Raw genomic sequence first — 20,056 nt, forward strand, 5'->3', positions numbered from 1 at the left:
AGAAGGTGAATCAAGTGCAGAGCTAGATGGCAGTTCCTTACCTCCCCTCGTAGTTGAGGGATAAATCTTGGTTTTTGGATCTATCAAGTTCTTCATAATGATAAGCAGATATAAATCCCAAGTGACTCAAAGAATAGAGCTATGCTCCCCGGCAACGACGTCAGAAAATAGTCTTGATAACCCACAAGTATAGGGGATCACAACAGTTTTCGAGGGTAGAGTATTCAACCCAAATTTATTGATTCGACACAAGGGGAGCCAAAGAATATTCTCAAGTATTAGCAGCTGAGTTGTCAATTCAACCACACCTGGAAACTTAATATCTGCAGCAAGTATTTAGTAGCAAAGTAATATGATAGTAGTGGTAATGGTAGAAAAAGGTAATGATAACAAAAGTAATGTTTTTGGTATTTTGTAGTGATTGTAACAATAACAACGGAAAAATAAATAAGAGAAGAACAATATATGGAAAGCTCGTAGGCAATGGATCGGTGATAGAGAATTATGCCGGATGCGGTTCATCATGTAACAGTCATAACCTAGGGTGACACAGAACTAGCTCCAATTCATCAATGTAATGTAGGCATGTATTCCGAATATAGTCATATGTGCTTATGGAAAAGAACTTGCATGACATCTTTTGTCCTACCCTCCAGTGGCAGCGGGGTCCTATTGGAAACTAAGGGATATTAAGGCATCCTTTTAATAGAGTACCAAACCAAAGCATTAACACATAGTGAATACATGAACTCCTCAAACTACGGTCATCACCGGGAGTGGTCCCGATTATTGTCACTTCGGGGGTGCCGAATCATAACACATAGTAGGTGACTATAGACTTGCAAGATAGGATCAAGAACTCACATATATTCATGAAAACATAATAGGTTCAGATCTGAAATCATGGCACTCGGGCCCTAGTGACAAGCATTAAGCATAGCAAAGTCATAGCAACATCAATCTCAGAACATAGTGGATACTAGGGATCAAACCCTAACAAAACTAACTCGATTACATGATAAATCTCATCCAACCCACCACCGTCCAGCAAGCCTATGAAGGAATTACTCACGCACGGCGGTGAGCATCATGAAATTGGTGATGGAGGATGGTTGATGATGATGATGGCGACGGATTCCCCTCTCCGGAGCCCCGAACGGACTCCAGATCAGCCCTCCCGAGAGGTTTTAGGGCTTGGCGGCGGCTCCGTATCGTAAAACGCGATGAATCATTCTTTTTGATTTTTTCTCCCCGAAAGTGAATATATAGAGTTGGAGTTGAGGTCGGAGGAGCTCCAGGGGGCCCACGAGGTAGGGGGCGCGCCCAGGGGGGTAGACGCGCCCCCACCCTTGTGGCTAGGGTATGGGCCCCTTGGTCTTGATCTTTTTCCAGGATTTTTTATTATTTCCAAAAATAGTCTCCGTAAAGTTTCAGGTCATTCCGAGAACTTTTGTGTCTGCACATAAATAACACCATGGCAATTCTGCTGAAAACAGCGTCAGTCTGGGTTAGTTCCGTTCAAATCATGCAAGTTAGAGTCCAAAACAAGGGCAAAAGTGTTTGGAAAAGTAGATACGACGGAGACGTATCAGTAGGCGTGCCCCCACCCTTGTGGGCCCCATGGAGCTCCACCGACGTACTTCTTTCGCCTATATATACTCTTATACCCTAAAAACATCAGGGGAAGCCACGAAACCACTTTTCCACCGCCGCAACCTTCCGTACCCGTGAGATCCCATCTGAGGCCTTTTCCGGCGATCTGCCGGAGGGGGAATCGATCACGGAGGGCTTCTACATCAACACCATAGCCTCTCCGATGATGTGTGAGTAGTTTACCACAAACCTTCGGGTCCATAGTTATTAGCTAGATGGCTTCTTCTCTCTCTTTGGTTCTCAATACAAGGTTCTCCTCGATGCTCTTGGAGATCTATTCGATGTAATACTTTTTGCGGTGTGTTTGCCGAGATCCGATGAATTGTGGATTTATGATCAAGTTTATCTATGAATAATATTTGGTTCTTCTCTGAATTCTTATATGCATGATTTGATATCTTTGCAAGTCTCTTCGAATTATCGGTTTAGTTTGGCCTACTAGATTGATCTTTCTTGCAATGGAAGCTTTGGGTTCAATCTTGCGGTGTCCTTTCCCAGTGGCAGTAGGGGCAGCAAGGCACGTATTGTATTGTTGCCATCGAGGATAAAAAGATGGGGTTTATATCATATTGCTTGAGTTTATCCCTCTACATCATGTCATCTTGCTTAAAGCGTTACTCTATTGTTATGAACTTAATACTCTAGATGCATGCTGGATAGCAGTCGATGTGTGGAGTAATATTAGTAGATGTTGAATCGTTTCGGTCTACTTAACACGGACGTGATGCCTATATTCATAATCATTGCCTAGATATTCTCATAACTATGCGCTCTTTTATCAATTGCTCGGCAGTAATTTGTTCACCCACCGTAATACATGCTATCATGAGAGAAGCCACTAGTGAAACCTATGCCCCCGGGTCTCTTTCTTATTATATTGCATCTCTTTTTATTTACATCGCATCTCATTTACTATTTTGCAATCTTTACTTCCCAATCTATACAACAAAAATATCAAAAATATTTATCTTATTATCTTTATCAGATCTCACTTCTGCGAGTGACCGTGAAGGGATTGCCAACCCCTTTATCGCGTTGGTTGCAAGATTCTTGATTGTTTGTGCAGGTACTAGGTGACTTGCGTGTTATCTCCTACTAGATTGATACCTTGGTTCTCAAAAACTGAGGGCAATACTTATACTACTTTGCTGCATCACCCTTTCCTCTTTAAGGGAAACCAACACATGCTCAAGAGGTAGCAGGTTACAGGGACGAATGTAAGGGATCTGGACTGACCTAACCAAACATGGTGGCCAGCCCCCAAAGATAAAGCATGCCTTGTTAAATTATGAGACTCGACACTCGAGCTTCTAAATTCATATATGAAATTACACCTAGCAAAACGACAATGGTTTATTGGATAATTGCACCATAACTTGTTGTACCTCCTTGCTTGATATCGTCTATGACCACATTGCAATCTGAAGTAACATAGATCTAATGAACATATAGGTCGTCATCTAGTGGCAAAGCTTCCCTCATGCTAGAGCTTCCATAGTTGGATCCTCCATCCATACAAAAATATAGCACATGCCCCCAGAAAACCTTCAAGGTGGTCCCTGCATACTGCTCCAACGGCTCCAATCAATCTATTCCTTGCCAGTGATGCATCAACTTTTTTTTGCATAATCCATCAGGTAGAGCCTGATGACCCACAAGTATAGGGGATCTATTGTAACGCCCTCGATGCGGCTATATCTCCTACATGTCGAAGCACGACTTAGAGGCATAACCGCATTGAAAGCAATGTCGCAAGTAAGGTAATCTTCACAACAACCCATGTAAATAGATAATAAGGGGAAAAGTACATAGTTGGCTTACACTCGCCACGTCACACAAAGTACATAAATAGCATTACAATCATCCAATACACTCATGGTCCGACTACGGTACCAAAATAAAAGATCAACCCCAACAAGCGACATGGTCCCGATCGCCCCAACTGGGCACCACTACTGATCATCAGGGAAAGACACATAGTAACAGCGTGAGTCTTCGTCGAACTCCCACTTGAGCTCAAGCGCATCATCTGGAACAGAATCATCGGGCCCTGCATCTGGTTTGGAAGTAAACTGTGAGCCACGGGGACTCAGCAATCTCGCACCCTCGTGATCAAGACTATTTAAGCTTATAGGTAAGGCAAGGTAATATGTGGAGCTGCAGCAAGCGACTAGCATATATGGTGGCTAACCTGTTCGCAAAAGAGAGCGAGAAGAGAAGGCAAAGCATGAACGAAGAACTACAGAACAACTTACGACAAACATAACTCCAACACCGTGTTCACTTCCCCGGACTCCGCCGAGAAGAGACCATCATGGTAACACGCGCAGTTGATTCATTTTAATTTAAGTTAATGTTCAAGTTATCTACAATCAGACATTAACAAATTCCCATCTGCCCATAACTGCGGGCACGGCTTTCGAAAGTTCAAATCCCTGTAGGGGAGTCCCAACTTAGCCCATCACAAGCTCTCACGGTCAACGAAGGATAAACCTTCTCCCGAGACGTTCCGATCAGACTCGGTATCCCGGTTCTACAAGACAACTTCGACAAAGATAAAACAAGTCCAGCAACACCGCCCGAATGTGCCGACAAATCCCGATAGGAGCTGCACATATCTCGTTCTCAGGGCACACTCAGATGAGACATTCTACGAGTAAAACCAAACCTCAAGTTGCCCCGAGGTGGCCCCGCAGTCTGCTCGGTCGGACCAACACTCAGAGGAGCACTGGCCCAGGGGGGTTTAAATAAATATGACCCTTGGGCTCCGGAAACCCAAGGGAAAAAGAGGCTAGGTGGAAAATGGTAAAACCAAGGTTGGGCATTGCTGGAGGAGTTTTATTTAAGGCGAACTGTCAAGGGGTTCCCATTATCACCCAACCGCGTAAGGAACACAAAATCCGGGAACATAACACCGATATGACGGAAACTAGGGCGGCAAGAGTGGAACAAAACACTAGGCAAGAGGCCGAGCCTTCCACCCTTTACCAAGTATATAGATGCATTAATATAACAAGATAATATAGTGATATCCCAACAAATAAACAATGTTCCCACAAGGAACGATCTCCAATCTTCACCTGCAACTAGCAACGCTATAAGAGGGGCTGAGCAAAGCGGTAACATAGCCAATCAACGGTTTGCTAGGACATGGTGGGTTAGAGGTTTGACATGGCAATTTGGGAGGCATGATAAGCAAGTGGTAGGCATCGTAGCATAGGCATAGCAAAAGAGCGAGCATCTATCAAGCAAAGATAGAAGTGATTTCGAGGGTATGATCATCTTGCCTACAAAGTTGTCAGAGTTGACTTGATTCTCGTAAGCAAACTCAACGGGCTCCTCGTTAGCGAACTCGTCTCCCGGCTCTACCCAAACAAGACAAACAAGGAAAAGTAACACAATCAACCACATGCAAAGCTCAAACAAATATGATGCAAACAAGGTATGCTATGCGGGATGCGATATGTGATGCATATGCAAGATTTGACAAGGAATGATTGGACCTGGCCTCAACATGGAAATCCAAGATTGCCACTGGAAAGGTGAGGTGATTTCGGTTGAAATCTATATAAAGAAAAACACCGGAATCAGATGCACGGTTTGGAAATGGCAAGCAAAACAAATATGTCACCGGTCTGCAATAAACAACAAGTAGCCATCTAAATACATCAAGATAAAATGCTACAACACTCAAACATGGAAACAAAATACATGGCAGGGATCCACTCATAATGCTTAACAAAAGATGAACACTGAGCTATGGCTAATTCATCCATTAACAGGTTCAAACAAGCATGGCAAAAATGCAAATGATAAACAGGTTTCAGACTTAGTGAAATTAACACAAGTCTGGAATTTCAGATCAGGTAGCACACTTTGGAGCAAGAAAACTATATGCTACAGGAACTAAACATGGCAAAGCAAGGCATGGCATGAAGCTACTCAAAGAGCTTAACAAAAATCCCTTAGTGACCTTGAGCCAAAAGGGATCAGAAAATACAATTGCAAGCATGTGAACATGGCAGAAACATAATCAGGGTACAGACTTAATGAAAAACTGGAGCATGCAAATATGTTAATGAGTAGGCATGTTTACGAGCTCGATGCACTCACTACAGAGCAAGGCATGACAAACTAAGCATACACCCATCAAGAATACATAACATAGAAGCCATACATGGCAAGAACAACAACATAGCATGCATGGATCAACAACAACATCCTCGGCAAAATCGCTAACAAGTAGACAATCTGCCAGGAATTACGAAATAGCAAAAGTAGAGCTCGATTGACTCAAGCTAGGGTGCTCCATAATTGCAAACAAAGATATGGATGGATAGAGCACCACAATATTAACAAATCATCCTTACTGATCATCCTCAAAAGAGGCACGGATCACTAGGAAACAACATGAACATATGGCATATTGATAAAAACAGATCAAGGACTTAGTGAAATTCTAAGTCCCTGAAATCAGCATTAACGAATGCACTACTTTGCAAACTTGTGCTAGTCACCAAACATATCACAAAAATACATGGATAGCACCTCTGTAAAGACGACAAAGCATATAACAAAACTCATGTAGAACTCAGGAGCATATCATGCACACATTAATCATGGCAAAAATGACAAATAGCTATTTGATGCAGCAGATCTGACAATTATCTCAAATAGCTCTCTTCCAACAGCATTTCGGGCATCAAGATGAGCTCAAATGAAAATGATGCAATGAGATGAAATGATGTGCTCTCTGAGATGAACATTTTGATATGATACACGTGCAAAACGAAGTTACGGATGCAAAGTTACGGCATGCCAAAGAATGCTAAAAATATCTGGGAGTTAGACGAAAAAGTCAACCGGTTAGGGTTTACTGTAGCACCCGAACCGGATCTAGATCTGGCGCTCCCGGACTGTAGCAGCTCGGTGCCGGAGTCGTCGCGTGGGCGGCCGGAATTCTCACCGGAGCGGACGCCGGCGTGGAGGAGGAGGCCGGCCGGAGCTCGCCGGAGTCGTGGTCGCGGTGGCCGGATTGGCGGGGGCGGCGGCCGGCGCGAGGAGCCGGCGCTCGACGGCCGGGAGGAGGCGCGGCGGCCGGGCGGCGGAGGCGGCGGTCGCCGGCGTCGAGGCACGCGAGGCGCACCGGGCGGCGGAGGGAGAGGACGCCCCGGGCGGCGGCGGGTGGCGACCCGGGCCGGGAGGGCCGCGCGCGGGCTCTCCGGGCCGGCGCGGTTGGTGGAGGCGGCAGCGACACATGTCACGACGGGAGTGGACGGCGGTAAAGCGTCCGGCGGCGGCGGACGTGTCCGCCCACGCGGAGAGGAGCGGGGCTAGGGTTAGGGTAGGAAAGACCCGAGATTTTCGTGGAGGGATCTATATATAGGCATAGAGGGAGCTAGGAGAATCCAAATGAGGTGCGGTTTTTGGCCACATGATCGTGATCTAACGCTCTAGATGATGGAGAGGGTTTTGGTGGGTTTTGGGCCAAATTGGAGGGATGTTGGGCTGCAACACACACGAGGCCTTCTCGGTCCGTCGGTTAACCGTTGGAGTATCAAACGAAGTCCAAATGGCACGAAACTTGACATGCGGTCTACCGGTAGTAAACCAAGGCTGCATGGCAAGTCTCGGTTCAATCCGGAAATGTTTAACCCCCACTCACGAAAAGAAGGTAGAAAGGACCACCGGAGCAGATAGGAGCGCCAAAATGCAAAATGGACAATGGGGAAAAAGCTCGGATGCATGAGACGAACACGTATGCAAATGCAATGCACATGATGACATGATATGAGATGCATGACAACGACCACAACACACGGAGACAAAAACCCGAAACCGAGGAAATAAAATAACTTAGCACCGGAAACGGCAAGAGTTGGAGTACATATTGGGTAAGTTACATCCGGGGTGTTACATCTATAGTAGCCTTTTCGATGAGTAAGAGTGTCGAACCCAACGAGAAGCAAAAGAAAATGATAAGCAGTTTTCAGTAAGGTATTCTCTGCAAACACTGAAATTATCGGTAACAGATAGTTTTGTGATAAGGTAGTTTGTAACGAGTAGCAAGTAATAAAAGTAAATAAGGTGCAGCAAGATGGGCCAATCCTTTTTATAGCAAAGGACAAGCCTGAACAAACTCTTATATGAAGTAAAGAGCTCCCGAGGACACATGAGAATTATTGTCAAGCTAGTTTTCATCACGATCATATGATTCGCATTCGGTACTTTGATAATTTAATATGTGGGTGGACCGGTGCTTGTGTGATGTCCTTACTTGGACAAGCATCCCACTATGATTAACCCCCATTGCAAGCATCCGCAACTACAACAGAAATGTTAAGGTAAACCTAACCATAGCATGAAACATATGGATCCAAATCAGCCCCTTACGAAGCAACGCATAAACTAGGGTTTAAGCTTCTGTCACTCTAGCAACCCATCATCTACTTATTACTTTCCAATGCCTCCCCCTAGGCCCAAACAATGGTGAAGTGTCATGTAGTCGACGTTCACATGACACCACTAGAGGGATGACAATATACATCTCATCAAAATATCGAACGAATACCAAATTCACATGATTACTAATAGCAAGACTTCTCCCATGTCCTCAGGAACAAACATAACTACTCACAAAGCATATTCATGTTCATAATCAGAGGGGTATTAATATGCATAATGGATCTGAACATATGATCTTCCACCAAGTAAACCAACTAGCATCAACTACAAGGAGTAATCAACACTACTAGCAACCCACAGGTACCAATCTGAGGTTTGGATACAAAGATTGGATACAAGAGATGAACTAGGGTTTGAGATGAGATGGTGCTGGTGAAGATGTTGATGGAGATTGACCCCCTCCCGATGAGAGGATCGTTGGTGATGATTTCCCCCTACCGGAGGGAAGTTTCCCCGATAGAACAACTCCGCCGGAGCCCTAGATTGGTACCACCAAGGTTCCGCCTCGTGGCGGCGGAGTCTTGTCCCGAAAGTTTGCTTATGATTTTTTCCTCGACGAAAGACTCCATATAGCAGAAGGGGGCCCATGAGGCTCGTTGCCAGGGTGTGGACCCCCTCTGGAACTTCTGGCGCTCAGTATTTTTTATATATTTTGGAAATAGCTTTCGTGAAGTTTCAGGACTTTTGGAGCTGTGCAGAATAGGTCTCTAATATTTGCTCCTTTTCCAGCCCAGAATCCCAGCTGCCGGCATTCTTCCTCTTCATGTAAACCTTGTAAAATAAGAGAGAATAGGCATAAGTATTGTGACATAATGTGTAATAACAACCCATAATGTAATAAATATCGATATAAAAGCATGATGCAAAATGGACGTATCAGAGCCAACCAATGGTTTGGTCGCGGAGGGGCTGATCTAGTGCTCGTTGAGACATGTTTCATACATAAACAAATTTATGAAACAGTGAGTCGATAACGGGTTTTGGAATATAACCTCGTGTATCGCCTTTCTTAACATGCTAAACATCCAAAGTGTCACCGCCATTTTTATGAACTCATCATGTGGTATAGAACTGTGCAGCGTGAAGATCCAATTTTTTGCATCCATGTCCTAATTAGGGCATATGTGTTCAACTAAATCTGTGGAGAAAAAGCCCAAGGGCTTCTGACCATGGAACAGTCAAGGAATGCAAGTCCCCAAGTATCTTCAAATCCACAGACGTCATACCGCACATGATGGCCATATTACGATGGTGAAGGAACTCGTTGGTCAGTATGGAGTGTTGCACCAAACGCCACAAGAACACCCTGATTTTGCTTGGCACACAGATCTTCCATAAAGAAGTCCAACTGTTATTTTCTTGACCATGATGATCCATGTCGCCATTTCAGCCAGCTTTCTCTGCTCAACTTAGTATGCAAAATCATTCAATAAGCAGATTGAACTGAAAAGGCACCACGACTGTCCTTGCTCCAAGCCCAAAAATCATCCTACCCTTTTGGTGCATAGCGGGATCTTCAAAATCACTCCAACGTTTATGGGAATGAACACTGTCTTCATTACATCATCTCGCCGGGATGAAGAGGAGGCATCCATGGCAGGAAAAAGTGTAAGATGTTCATGCGTACATAGAGTGGAAACCGTCCACCAAAGAAAACAAACAAACGATGGGCCAACGAAAGAATCCCAGCATGCATTGTGCAGCGCTGCGGTGCACGTTTCCTCTTTTTTCGTGTGTTATGCGCAAAATAGGATGTGTCCACAAATTTGATGATGTGTGAAATTTCAGGAGCAGCCAAAATTGCGCGCATAGACTAGACTCGGTGGCGTCGCTTGGCTCGTCCACCGTAGTTCTGTTACTAAGGAAAACCACTTACAAAAAATGATTGCTCAGTCTCCATAGAGAAATCCGGCTACGCGGATAGATTAAAAAGGAAAATATGTTCATGGATTTTAAAAGATGATCACAAACATTTCAAAATGTGCATGAATTTCAAAAATATTCATAAACTTAAAAAATACTCAAATTTTTAAAAGCTCAAGTAAAGATAAAATTAATGATGGATTTGAAAAATGTCAACAAATTTTGAAAATATTTGTGTATCAACAACAGGGACATCCGAGAACAAAAGTCTTTATTTATTTTAAATTAAAAGGAAAGAAAAACACGAAAAAAACTACCAAGGAAACAAGAAGAAAACTAGTAGAAGATTTTTGCCCCTTAGAAAATCTGAATAATCGAAAACAATCTAGAAAAACCTGTTGTGTGATGTGAGAGTTGTAGAAAGCTTAAACGGGTCAAGGATCAACTCAAACCAAATGCACGAATTCTCCGGAATGGTTTTTGCTCTTTGCTACAAGCGAAGAATATGAACTCTTTAAATTATTTGAAAAAGAAGATTGATGTTTAAGGGCATCTCCAACTCCACTCGCGCTCGTGTTCGCGCTTGGCCCACACTTAAATGACCAAGGATCAAAGTAGACTGGAAGTGGATGAGAGAGTAGAAAAAAAAATTAGTCCAACCCAGGCTAGACTAGCCTGTTGGCATTTTTTATAAAAGAAAACTTCGTGAGCACCAAGCGCTCGAGTCTAGACTTGAACACTAATAGGCTGGCTGCAAACTCCCGTGCCTTGCCAACTGAGCTATGCTCCGTTCTCGATGAGAGAGTAGAAGAAAGAAGGACTGAATGGATACATGGTCGCTCGCGTTCGCGCCCGATCCACGCGAGAGCGAATGCTTGTTGCAGCTGACATGTTACGGGATTCATGCATCAAGATTGGTGAGTGCATTTAATGGTAGATAGGGCGTTCGGGTTGAGAGACTAAAAAACCAATGACATATATTTATCATTTATTATTATCAATTCTATTTTTTTGAACAAATTCAAATTATAACCATATAAAGCGCGAGTTTACAGTTGATCCCGAGCTCATATGCTCATGCATGAACAGTAAAATCCAAAAAATTCTGATTTTTTTTGTGATGAACATTGATGAATTTTCTAACCGCACGCAAAATTTCAGCAATAACCATTGTTGATTTTTTTTCAGACCTCCATGAATGTCATCTTGACCTAAAAATTTGCACGCAATTAGAACATTCATCACAAAAAATCAGAGTTTTTTGAATTTGTTTACGATTATTTTGGATTTTATTGTTCATGAGAGAGCATATGAACCTATCCCCCAGGGCTCCCGATTAGGATTTGGGCTATCCGTCTCGGGCTGGGCCACAACAATAACCGGGCGTGGCCCAACGGCAGTTTCTCGCACCGCCCAGCGAAATCCGACCGTTGCGCTCTCCTCGCCTTTTGCCCTCTTCCTTCCCACCGCGCCGCTCCCGCAGACCCTACCTAAGTTTTCCCCAATTCATTTGGCTCCAATCCATCCCCGAACAAGGCAAAACACGGACAAACCAAGAACAACAACTCCCCAGCGTCTCCGGCGAGGTACTCCTCCTTCTCCCCCCTCTTCCTCTCGCGTCCTGACCCAGGCTCTAAATCTCCCCTATACCTCCGCCGCCGCTTCCGCCTCTCACGCGCATCGCCGTTCGCGTTCTTTCCCCGCCGGGACACCGCGTTCCTGCTGTCTCCGCCCCCGTTCCGCAGCCTTTGGCCATAGGGTTTTGATTGAGGTATGCACGAGGCTGTTCTCATCCAGCGATTACTGAGGTCCCGCCAACCTTCGCGATTTCCGGGGTGCACCACCATCTAGATCCGCCCTGTCCATCCATCTGGTTCGCGTCTTCTTCCTTTTCTTGGGCGGGGTTATGAGCATCGACGCTTCTGTCTTCTGATCTGTTTTCTTGGACACGCCAAGCGTGGTCTTTCTGAACACGCCTTGCATATTTCACAGCGGGATTGCTGTTAACCTAAAATATATGTGAGATCTGGGTTTGCCTTTTCAAAACAACGTATTCTGATGTGTAAATCCTGCGCAAGCTGCAATTTCTACACCACACAACAGGGTAGGGAAGTCCTTGATTCATATCTGTGAGCGGAATCTTGGTTGCCTTCACAAAACAATAGCATTTATTTAAAATCATATGCTGATTGCAAGTTTATTTACAGCACAATAGCATTGAGAACTCGTTGTGTATTGCTTCTGTCGTCTGATTGATTTCCCTTCGCGCAGCAGCATTTAACTCCATCCAGGCTTTCGAGGTACAAGAAGAAAGGCTTCTGTTCGGCCATGGCTTTCCCAGCTCCAGCTGCTGTATTCCTTGATGAGAACCTGCCAATCCATAGAGGTGAGCCTTCTTTCGCTCGAAACTAATTCATGGTATGGAAGTTTCCTGTTGTAAGCGTCTGACGTACTTGTTCCTGATGGGCAGGCAAGAGGGCTGATGGGCTCAATGCCAGGCCACTGAAACCATCAGCAAAGCCATCAGCAAGGAAGGCTCTGCGGGATGTGTCCAACACCAGCAAGCCCCAAGCGCCTAGCATTCAAAAAGGCCACCCCTTGAAGGATAGGTCCGTCCTGAAAGACAAGTCAGCTCTTCGCAGCCAAGAAGCCATTAAGAAGAACCCACTGAGCAAGACTACAATCTATGCTGATGAAGCCACCAAAAAATGCCATGAATGGGCCAAGGGTGGGGTGGAGGGCACCCACTTCACTGGGAATGATGCTCAGAGGTTGGACAGTGACAAGATAGACAAACGTGAGAATTTGTGTCTTATAGTTTGCTTCATTTGCCTGTTCGTATGTCGGCGGACCTTTTCAATATGTGCATGTAACTGGTTATATCATGTCTGTGCAGGTGTCAAGAAGAAAGTGGAGAAAATAACGTCAGCATTGCATGATTGGTCAGATGTGATATTTGATCCTCTGCTGTTTCCAGCTAAGGTAAGCCACCCACATGCACTGTGTTTTTAAAACTCCTCCAGGTTATTTTGAATGTCTACATACTTCTGTATGCATTTCGCCAGTTCACACGTAAACATTCTGTTAGTATTGCTCTCTTGGTTCAATAGACTGCTAAATTTACATCCGGATTAACTAATTATGGTAACGTTGGCAAACAGGAATAATGTTTATCTCAGTATGCCTTACTTAGCTTTCTTTCATAACCGAATGCACTATATACCTACTGAACTTGCTATGCCTTTTACTATGACATAAGCATAGAAACAAAAATTACATGATTACTTGTTCCACTGTTTCTTTTAGCTAATGTTGGTACATAAATCAATGTGTATAAATTCATAAATGTGATCCTTTCATGCCTCTTGCATGGAGGAACTGTATCATGTCCTTTTACCACAAGAAATATTTGTCATTATTGATTGCTGCAAGCTTGTTCTTTTTATCTGTAGAAGCAATTAAGAAGTAGTAAAAATGTGGACTTGGCAACAAAGATGTACTCCCTCCATTCCAATGAATAAGGCGCACACACATTTCAATAATCAACTTTGACCAAAAATTAGACCAACAAAATGCATGTTATATGTGATAAAAGTTATGCCATTGGATTCATATTCAAAAGAACTTTCAATGGTATAATTTTTAAGTCACTAAAAAATATATTATTGCTGTAATTTACGGTCAAAGTTGGATTTCGAAAAGCATGGGCGCCTTATTCAATGAAATGGAGGGAATAAGTACTTATGGATGTTGCTTCTGAATTCATATAATTCTCTGTTGGATACTCCCCTTGCAGCACTCGACAACTAGCTATAGTTAAACTTGTGGATGATACCGCTGATAATTCTCAATCTGGATTTCCCTAAAATATTTGTTTAAGCTCTCAACCGCAGTTTTATCTGTTTTTTCTTTTGGAAAATTTGTTTATGTATATTAGAATCTTCAACTTTGCTAATTGCTAGTAGCACCGTAGGAATTTGTTTCCACTATGCTGTTGACGGGTGTCTTGTCCTGTTTCAGTTTATTTAATTTGAATTTACCCGCAATGATTATATGGATATGCATACTCATATTAAACAATTTTTATATATTATCTTCTTGCATCTGTTTTGTGTAAATAACACATGGCATGTATAAACTGTTGGAAGGGATGATCGAACAGAGAGGAAATATGCGTGAGAGAGACAAGTTTTGTGCAGTATAATCGTACTGCTTTTCTGTTCTTCTTCTCCTCTACTTATTCTTTGGCTACAAACTAACTTGAACTAAAAATGGGCGTTGGACCGAGTTTAACGGCCATGCCTCCCATAGCCACTCGTCCTTCAACCCTACATAGCCGCCCAACGACCATGCCATTGCCATACCATAGCGACTTGTCCTTCTCTCCCCTACATAGCCGCCACAATAACCTTGACTGTGTCATCCTACGGAGTGAACCGGCAGCCCTAGTTCTAAGGAAACAAAGCAAATACTTGGCCAAGACGTGCACATGCACACGTTACATGGCTCCTTATTCAGCTGACTGAAAATCAAACTAGCTAAGGATTATAGGCTAACATAAACCGACAGTCATTGCTTAGTCGTCTAGTATGTTCCCGTTCCTTAGTTTGCCTGGTATGTTCTTGTTGTCGGTCTTTACATGCTAATGAAGATATCCTTGTTTGTCATTTGCTCATGCTCCAGTGAACAACATTTGTTGTTTCTGTTCCTCTCTTTAATGCATTATGTTGATACCAGAAATGTAATATCTGTTTGTTGACGATTCAGACAGTTGCACCGTTTCATGAAGAAGTAAATGTGCTGGAACTGGAGCCTGAGATTCTTCCAGACATCAGTGGGCGTCTCTCGATTTCAGGTCTCTTTCTCCTCGGACATTCATAGGCTCACTCTAGTTCGTTTAACGTGTCGCATTACGTGGCAATCTGCAATTTTGTTTCAGTTTTCTCACATGTAACTTGCGTACATTTGCATCCAGGCGACAAGGCAAAGCTGACTGAAGATTCTTTTGATGAAGTTGAGCTTGATAGCTACTCATTCCTGGAGGACAAGCCTGTTGAGTTTCAGCTGAGAGACGAGATAAGTCTTTATCCGTGGAGCCTGGAGTCAGTGAACTGAAGCTCTGCCCACCTGAAAAAACTTCAAACTCCACTGCTGTCACTGCCTTTGCAACACTGCTTGCTCAGGAGCAGTCGACTGAAGAATTAGAATGCTAGATGCTGCTGTTCTTTCCTCCCGTCTGTTGTGATGGGTGAACCTTCTACCGGGTTTCAGCGTTGCAGTGGAAGCAGCTTAGCTTCCTGTTTGTTTTGGCTGAGATGCTTTTTCAGTCAGTGATGTGTAAACGGTCGCATAAGATCGCTCCTCTATTGTGAACTGTGCGGGTTTGATCTCTGATTTTTCAGCTTGGTCATCAGTTAACTGTCTTTTGCCAAAATTGAAACTTTCATAACACATACACGGTTTTATGGAGAGGGTGGTTTTGGAATAGAACTTTGGTTTGTGCAAAGAAAGCATTTTGCTAAGTGGATAGATGAGTCAGCCAAAGTCACTTCATTCTTTATTAAAAGCAGAACGCATTAGCAGGTAAAGAATCTGCCTGTTTAGATAGTCATGACCAAGCTTCTCATTTCCTCAAATTGGAGCTTTGCCGTGCATTCACTAACCTTGTCCTATAACTCCTTAAACTTCCTCCCAAATCTTATTTTCTAAAAATTGAGCAGTTAAAAAACTGGGCGCACCTAGTCCTTTCTCTATATTTAACTCCCTAATAACAGTTTTGTGACGGATTATTCCATACTTCAACACAAATATTTCAAACAATTGCACAATAATTTAAACAATTGAAATGCACCGCTTCCAACAATTCAGCTAAAAACCATAGTCCACCCAATCCAATAATTTAACTAAAAACATAATCTTAGTTCATCGAAAAGCCACCAAATCCAACAAGATCGAAAAACCACCACATGGCACATACTTCATCAAAAGCCACCATCAAACTCCACCAAAGATGACTGCCAAAGAGATTTCAATGTAGCCTATTACCTTGTGTATGCTACAATTTAAATATAAGGAATACACGTTGGAGGTAATCGTTTGTCTTTTGACGAAACGTAGACCTCACAGTAAGAGTGGTTAGTTTGCAAATGAGCAGTAGATCTCACCTCATTACCTTATGATTCAAATGGGGTTTTCTCCGGAAACGGGATGAGAACAATGAGGTGGTGAGATATAAAGCAAGACTCGTAGCACAAGGTTTCACGCAGAAACCCAACGTTGATTTCACTGAAACATATTCTCTAGTAATGAGTGGAACCACTTTCCGATATCTTATATCTTTGGCAGTGCAAAATCGTCTATCCATGCAGTTGATGTACGTCGTGACCGCATATCTTTACGGATCACTAGATTCAGACATATATATGAAGGTTCCTGACGAAATCTCTGTCCCGAATAAAAATGCAAAACGCAACATGTATCGTGTAAAGCTGAATAAGTCATTAGCTTAAGGCAGTCGAGACGGATGTGCACTGGTACACGTCGGTGCTATACAAACGGTTTTTAACCCCTTTCCGCGACGTCATTTGGAACCGTCGCCAAGTGAGTGCGGGCGATAGGGGGTCCTTCCCACACGATCCAGAAACCGACGGGATAGGGAGCCAAGATGCATATACAGTACTCCTACTCGTTCGGTATTCTGTGGTGCTACGTTTACGATGCGCGGCCCATCACAAACGGTTCACTATTATAGAATGTGTATTATAAGCATACAATCACACACATTCGCTTTTCCCAAACCGTATGCAATAACTAATTAAGAAGATTAACTAATTGCCCTACGAGTGTCGGACAGGATTACGAAACATCGGGCCATCGTAATATCGTCGTACACGACAACTAGCGCACACGCTATTCTGTGGTGCACCGTTTACGATGCATACTTCATCAGAAACAGTTCATGGTTGCGAATCGTGTACGATAAGGCAACTATCACAAACGTTTAGTTTGCCAGCATCGTTTGTGATATTGTTTGACATCGCACATGCTTTGCAAACGGCAACTGAGTGCATGCTTGCACACGTTTCCTCTCTGTGAACTGTGTCGGATTATGGTGTATATCATAAACGTTTGTATTTTACCAGTCGTGTGTGCCATAACGACCTGGAGAGCGTAATTTAGTTCATGCTATTTTAAATTGTACCGGATTTGAATTTGAATGTATGCTATAGCTTTATTCATATCCATCAGGTTCAAACAACCAATGCATTATTCGATTCATAGGTACATATGTTCAAGAATTACATAAGAACCAAATAAAGAATGATGAACCACATTTGTATACTTGTACTATTAAAGACGGTAAAGAAAGAGGTGAAATACATTCTGGTTGCTAAACAAGGTGAAGCGGAATGCCCATATTGTGCCCTCCTCCATGCAGAAGGCACGCGCGACTTTAGTCCAACCCCTTGTGATGGACGACCGTCCATCCTTCACGATCTTTATGAAAACATCTAGATAATCATCGTGTTCTAGTAAAAATACGTTAACCTTTGCATGCCCACCAATCATGTAGTTTGAGAGATAATCTTGAGTAAACTACTTTGACAACCACTGCAAAGGAAAAAAATTCATATATTGTCATCTAACACAACTCATTATGGCAGTAAAAAGAAGGCTGCAGAGTTCTTACTTACCATCCTGCAGTTTGCTGTTGTCTTGGATAAAATGTAAACAAATAGTTTAATTGCCATCTTTTGACCCATTTTACTAACAATCTTTTATCAACTTCCTCACTTGATGCTGGTTCATCGATATCTCATTGCCCCATACGCAGAAAGGGCCGAAGCACGGATCTTTACCAACGACATATGTACCTAAAAGCATCAAGTTAATATTAGAAGCTAAACAACAATTGCACAATGATGTAGTACAACACTATTTTATAATATCTTATAACATCCAATATACTCACATATTAGATGAATTAACATCTTATATTATGGGCCCTGAAGAAGTTTATTGTAGTCTTACAAATTATCGGCTGATTAACTACTGTTGTATCCATGGGTTAGAGTTAGTTTGAGCTAGTTCAAGCTCAAATAGACCTAAAGTATATCCAATACATACACCAAATTTTGGCATTTGGTATCCTAAGAGGTCATCTTTTGATCTTGTTGGCTATTCCGACTCGGACTATGCCGGAGACAAGGTTGATAGAAAGTCCACTTCGGGTACTTGTCAATTTCTTGGTAGATCTCTTGTGTCTTGGTCTTCCAAGAAACAAAACTCGGTATCCTTATCCACCGCCGAAGCAGAATACATTGCCACTGGTTCATGTTGTGCTCAATTACTTTGGATGAACCAAACTCTTAAAGATTATGGGATCAATGTGAAACATATTCCATTGCTTTGTGACAATGAGAGTGCTATTAAGATTGCTCACAATCCCGTGGAACATTCTCGAACTAAGCATATTGAAGTTCTTCATCATTTCATTCAAGATCATGTTGCTAAAGGGGACATTGATCTTTAGCATGTTCGTACCGATAAGCAATTGGCGGATATATTCACCAAACCTCTTGATCAGAAAGTCTTTTGCCGTTTGAGAGGTGAATTGAACATCATTGATGCTTCAAACTTGGAGTAGGAACTCCATTTGGATACATGCAAGGCATGAATCTCTAACAAATACTTGATATTTCTCTTATGATGATATTCATATGTCTTGGATATATTTGCACCCTTGCATATTATCTAACCCTTGTAGGTACTTGGATGAATCTAAATCTATGAGATAGCAACCCACTCACATCTTGAGCACTCCAAGTGGTGCTCCCAACCATTCTTGTGCTACATCAACCTTGAGCACCCCACGCAAGTTCAACTACATGATCAAGATCAACACCACCACCCAAGGTATGTCATTCCATCTTGGAGAAGCTTTACCTCAAGACATAGGTCAAAGCAACTCAACAAGATGTGAATACATCAAATGCTTAAACGAAAAATGGTAACCCCATTTTTGAGCTTAAACGATGAGTATGACTTACGATCAAGTGTTCTTACTTGACTCCTTAGTCAATATACTCTAACATAGGTGACTTTGTCACCGCCCAATTCTAGATGAAGTTCTCTAGTGTTTCCTTGAGTTTTTGCAAACTTCATCTAGATTTCCTTTTTCTTTGTTTGTTCTGCATTCCCTGCATCCAATTCCTTGCAAATCCTTGTGAGATCTTTCTTGTCTAGTGAGCTGAGGTGACAAGTGTTTTCTCTGTGATAAACTCGATCACACCGGTTTGTTGTTTTCGGCCCAACCGAGCTCTTTCGGTGCAAACGGAACACACCACTCGGTGCAACCGATTTCACTACAGGAAAGACAACTTGCCACCAGTTCTTGCATTCTTTTTGCTCGAGATCCACTCAATGATTCTTGTCCTCTACCAGCATCACATTCGACTTGCTGCTTTGCTTTGTGACTCAAGGACTGAACCCATTTGTAACAAACATCCAGAAGAGCCCTTCTTGGAAATTGATGTCAAAGGGGGAGAGAGAGATCACATCAAAGCTTAATCATTTCTATAGGGGGAGAGAGAATACTCAGGGGGAGAGTTCTTCAATGAGAAAGAAGTATCACATCAAAGACCCTGGATGCTTGGTGTTCAAGAGGAGAGAAGTTACATGTCTTTAAGAGGGGAAAGACATGTTCATATTTGATTGTTTGCATTTGCTCTTTTTTCTTTCGTTGCTCTGATTTTCTGTTCCCTATCTTCTCCTAGTATCCCAAGCAAGATTCGGGGGAGCAAGACATCTAAGGGAAGGAAATCCTTGAATTCATTGCATATCTTTACCTTTGGTGACATGTCTATATCCAGTAGAGTACTCAATACTCACTCTCGACATGTCATCCCAGTCTTGGTACTCTTGTGGTTTCTTTTTTTCTGGCTAGTAGATGTATCTGTGTTATCTAACCTTGTTTACTCAGGTTCTTTCCTACTAAGCCAACTCAAGACCACAAGGTAAGTATATGCATCACACTCATGTGCATGAGGACTTCTTGCTGATGTACATATTGTTT

At 42.8% G+C, this 20,056-nt stretch overlaps 1 protein-coding gene across 2 annotated transcripts; it reads left to right on the top strand.

Moving 5' to 3' along the window:
* The first annotated feature begins 11,398 nt into the window (after window positions 1-11,398).
* LOC123127652 (uncharacterized) lies at window positions 11,399-15,394 on the top strand. Of its 2 annotated transcripts, none has more exons than XM_044547417.1 (6): window positions 11,399-11,567; window positions 12,256-12,367; window positions 12,452-12,778; window positions 12,878-12,963; window positions 14,749-14,836; window positions 14,957-15,394. In XM_044547417.1, exons 2-6 carry the CDS (start codon window positions 12,310-12,312, stop codon window positions 15,094-15,096), a joined length of 699 nt encoding a protein of 232 aa, XP_044403352.1. In that variant the 5' UTR covers window positions 11,399-11,567; window positions 12,256-12,309; the 3' UTR covers window positions 15,097-15,394. The 2 variants fall into 2 exon arrangements, with proteins under 2 accessions (XP_044403352.1, XP_044403353.1); XM_044547418.1 differs by having other exon boundaries at window positions 11,417-11,567; window positions 12,253-12,367.
* The last annotated feature ends 4,662 nt before the right edge of the window (window positions 15,395-20,056 follow it).

The sequence above is a fragment of the Triticum aestivum genome, chromosome 6A (assembly GCF_018294505.1).
Source record: "Triticum aestivum cultivar Chinese Spring chromosome 6A, IWGSC CS RefSeq v2.1, whole genome shotgun sequence".
Classification (NCBI taxonomy): domain Eukaryota; kingdom Viridiplantae; phylum Streptophyta; class Magnoliopsida; order Poales; family Poaceae; genus Triticum; species Triticum aestivum.

What these genes read in the sequence shown, in the direction of transcription:
- LOC123127652 (XM_044547417.1), top strand. Translation starts at nt 12,310, where the DNA reads ATGGCTTTCCCAGCTCCAGCTGCTGTATTCCTTGATGAGAACCTGCCA. An exon ending in CAGTGACAAGATAGACAAAC is followed by an intron (nt 12,779 to 12,877) that starts GTGAGAATTTGT and finishes ATGTCTGTGCAG; the next exon opens with GTGTCAAGAAGAAAGTGGAG. An exon ending in TGGGCGTCTCTCGATTTCAG is followed by an intron (nt 14,837 to 14,956) that starts GTCTCTTTCTCC and finishes ATTTGCATCCAG; the next exon opens with GCGACAAGGCAAAGCTGACT.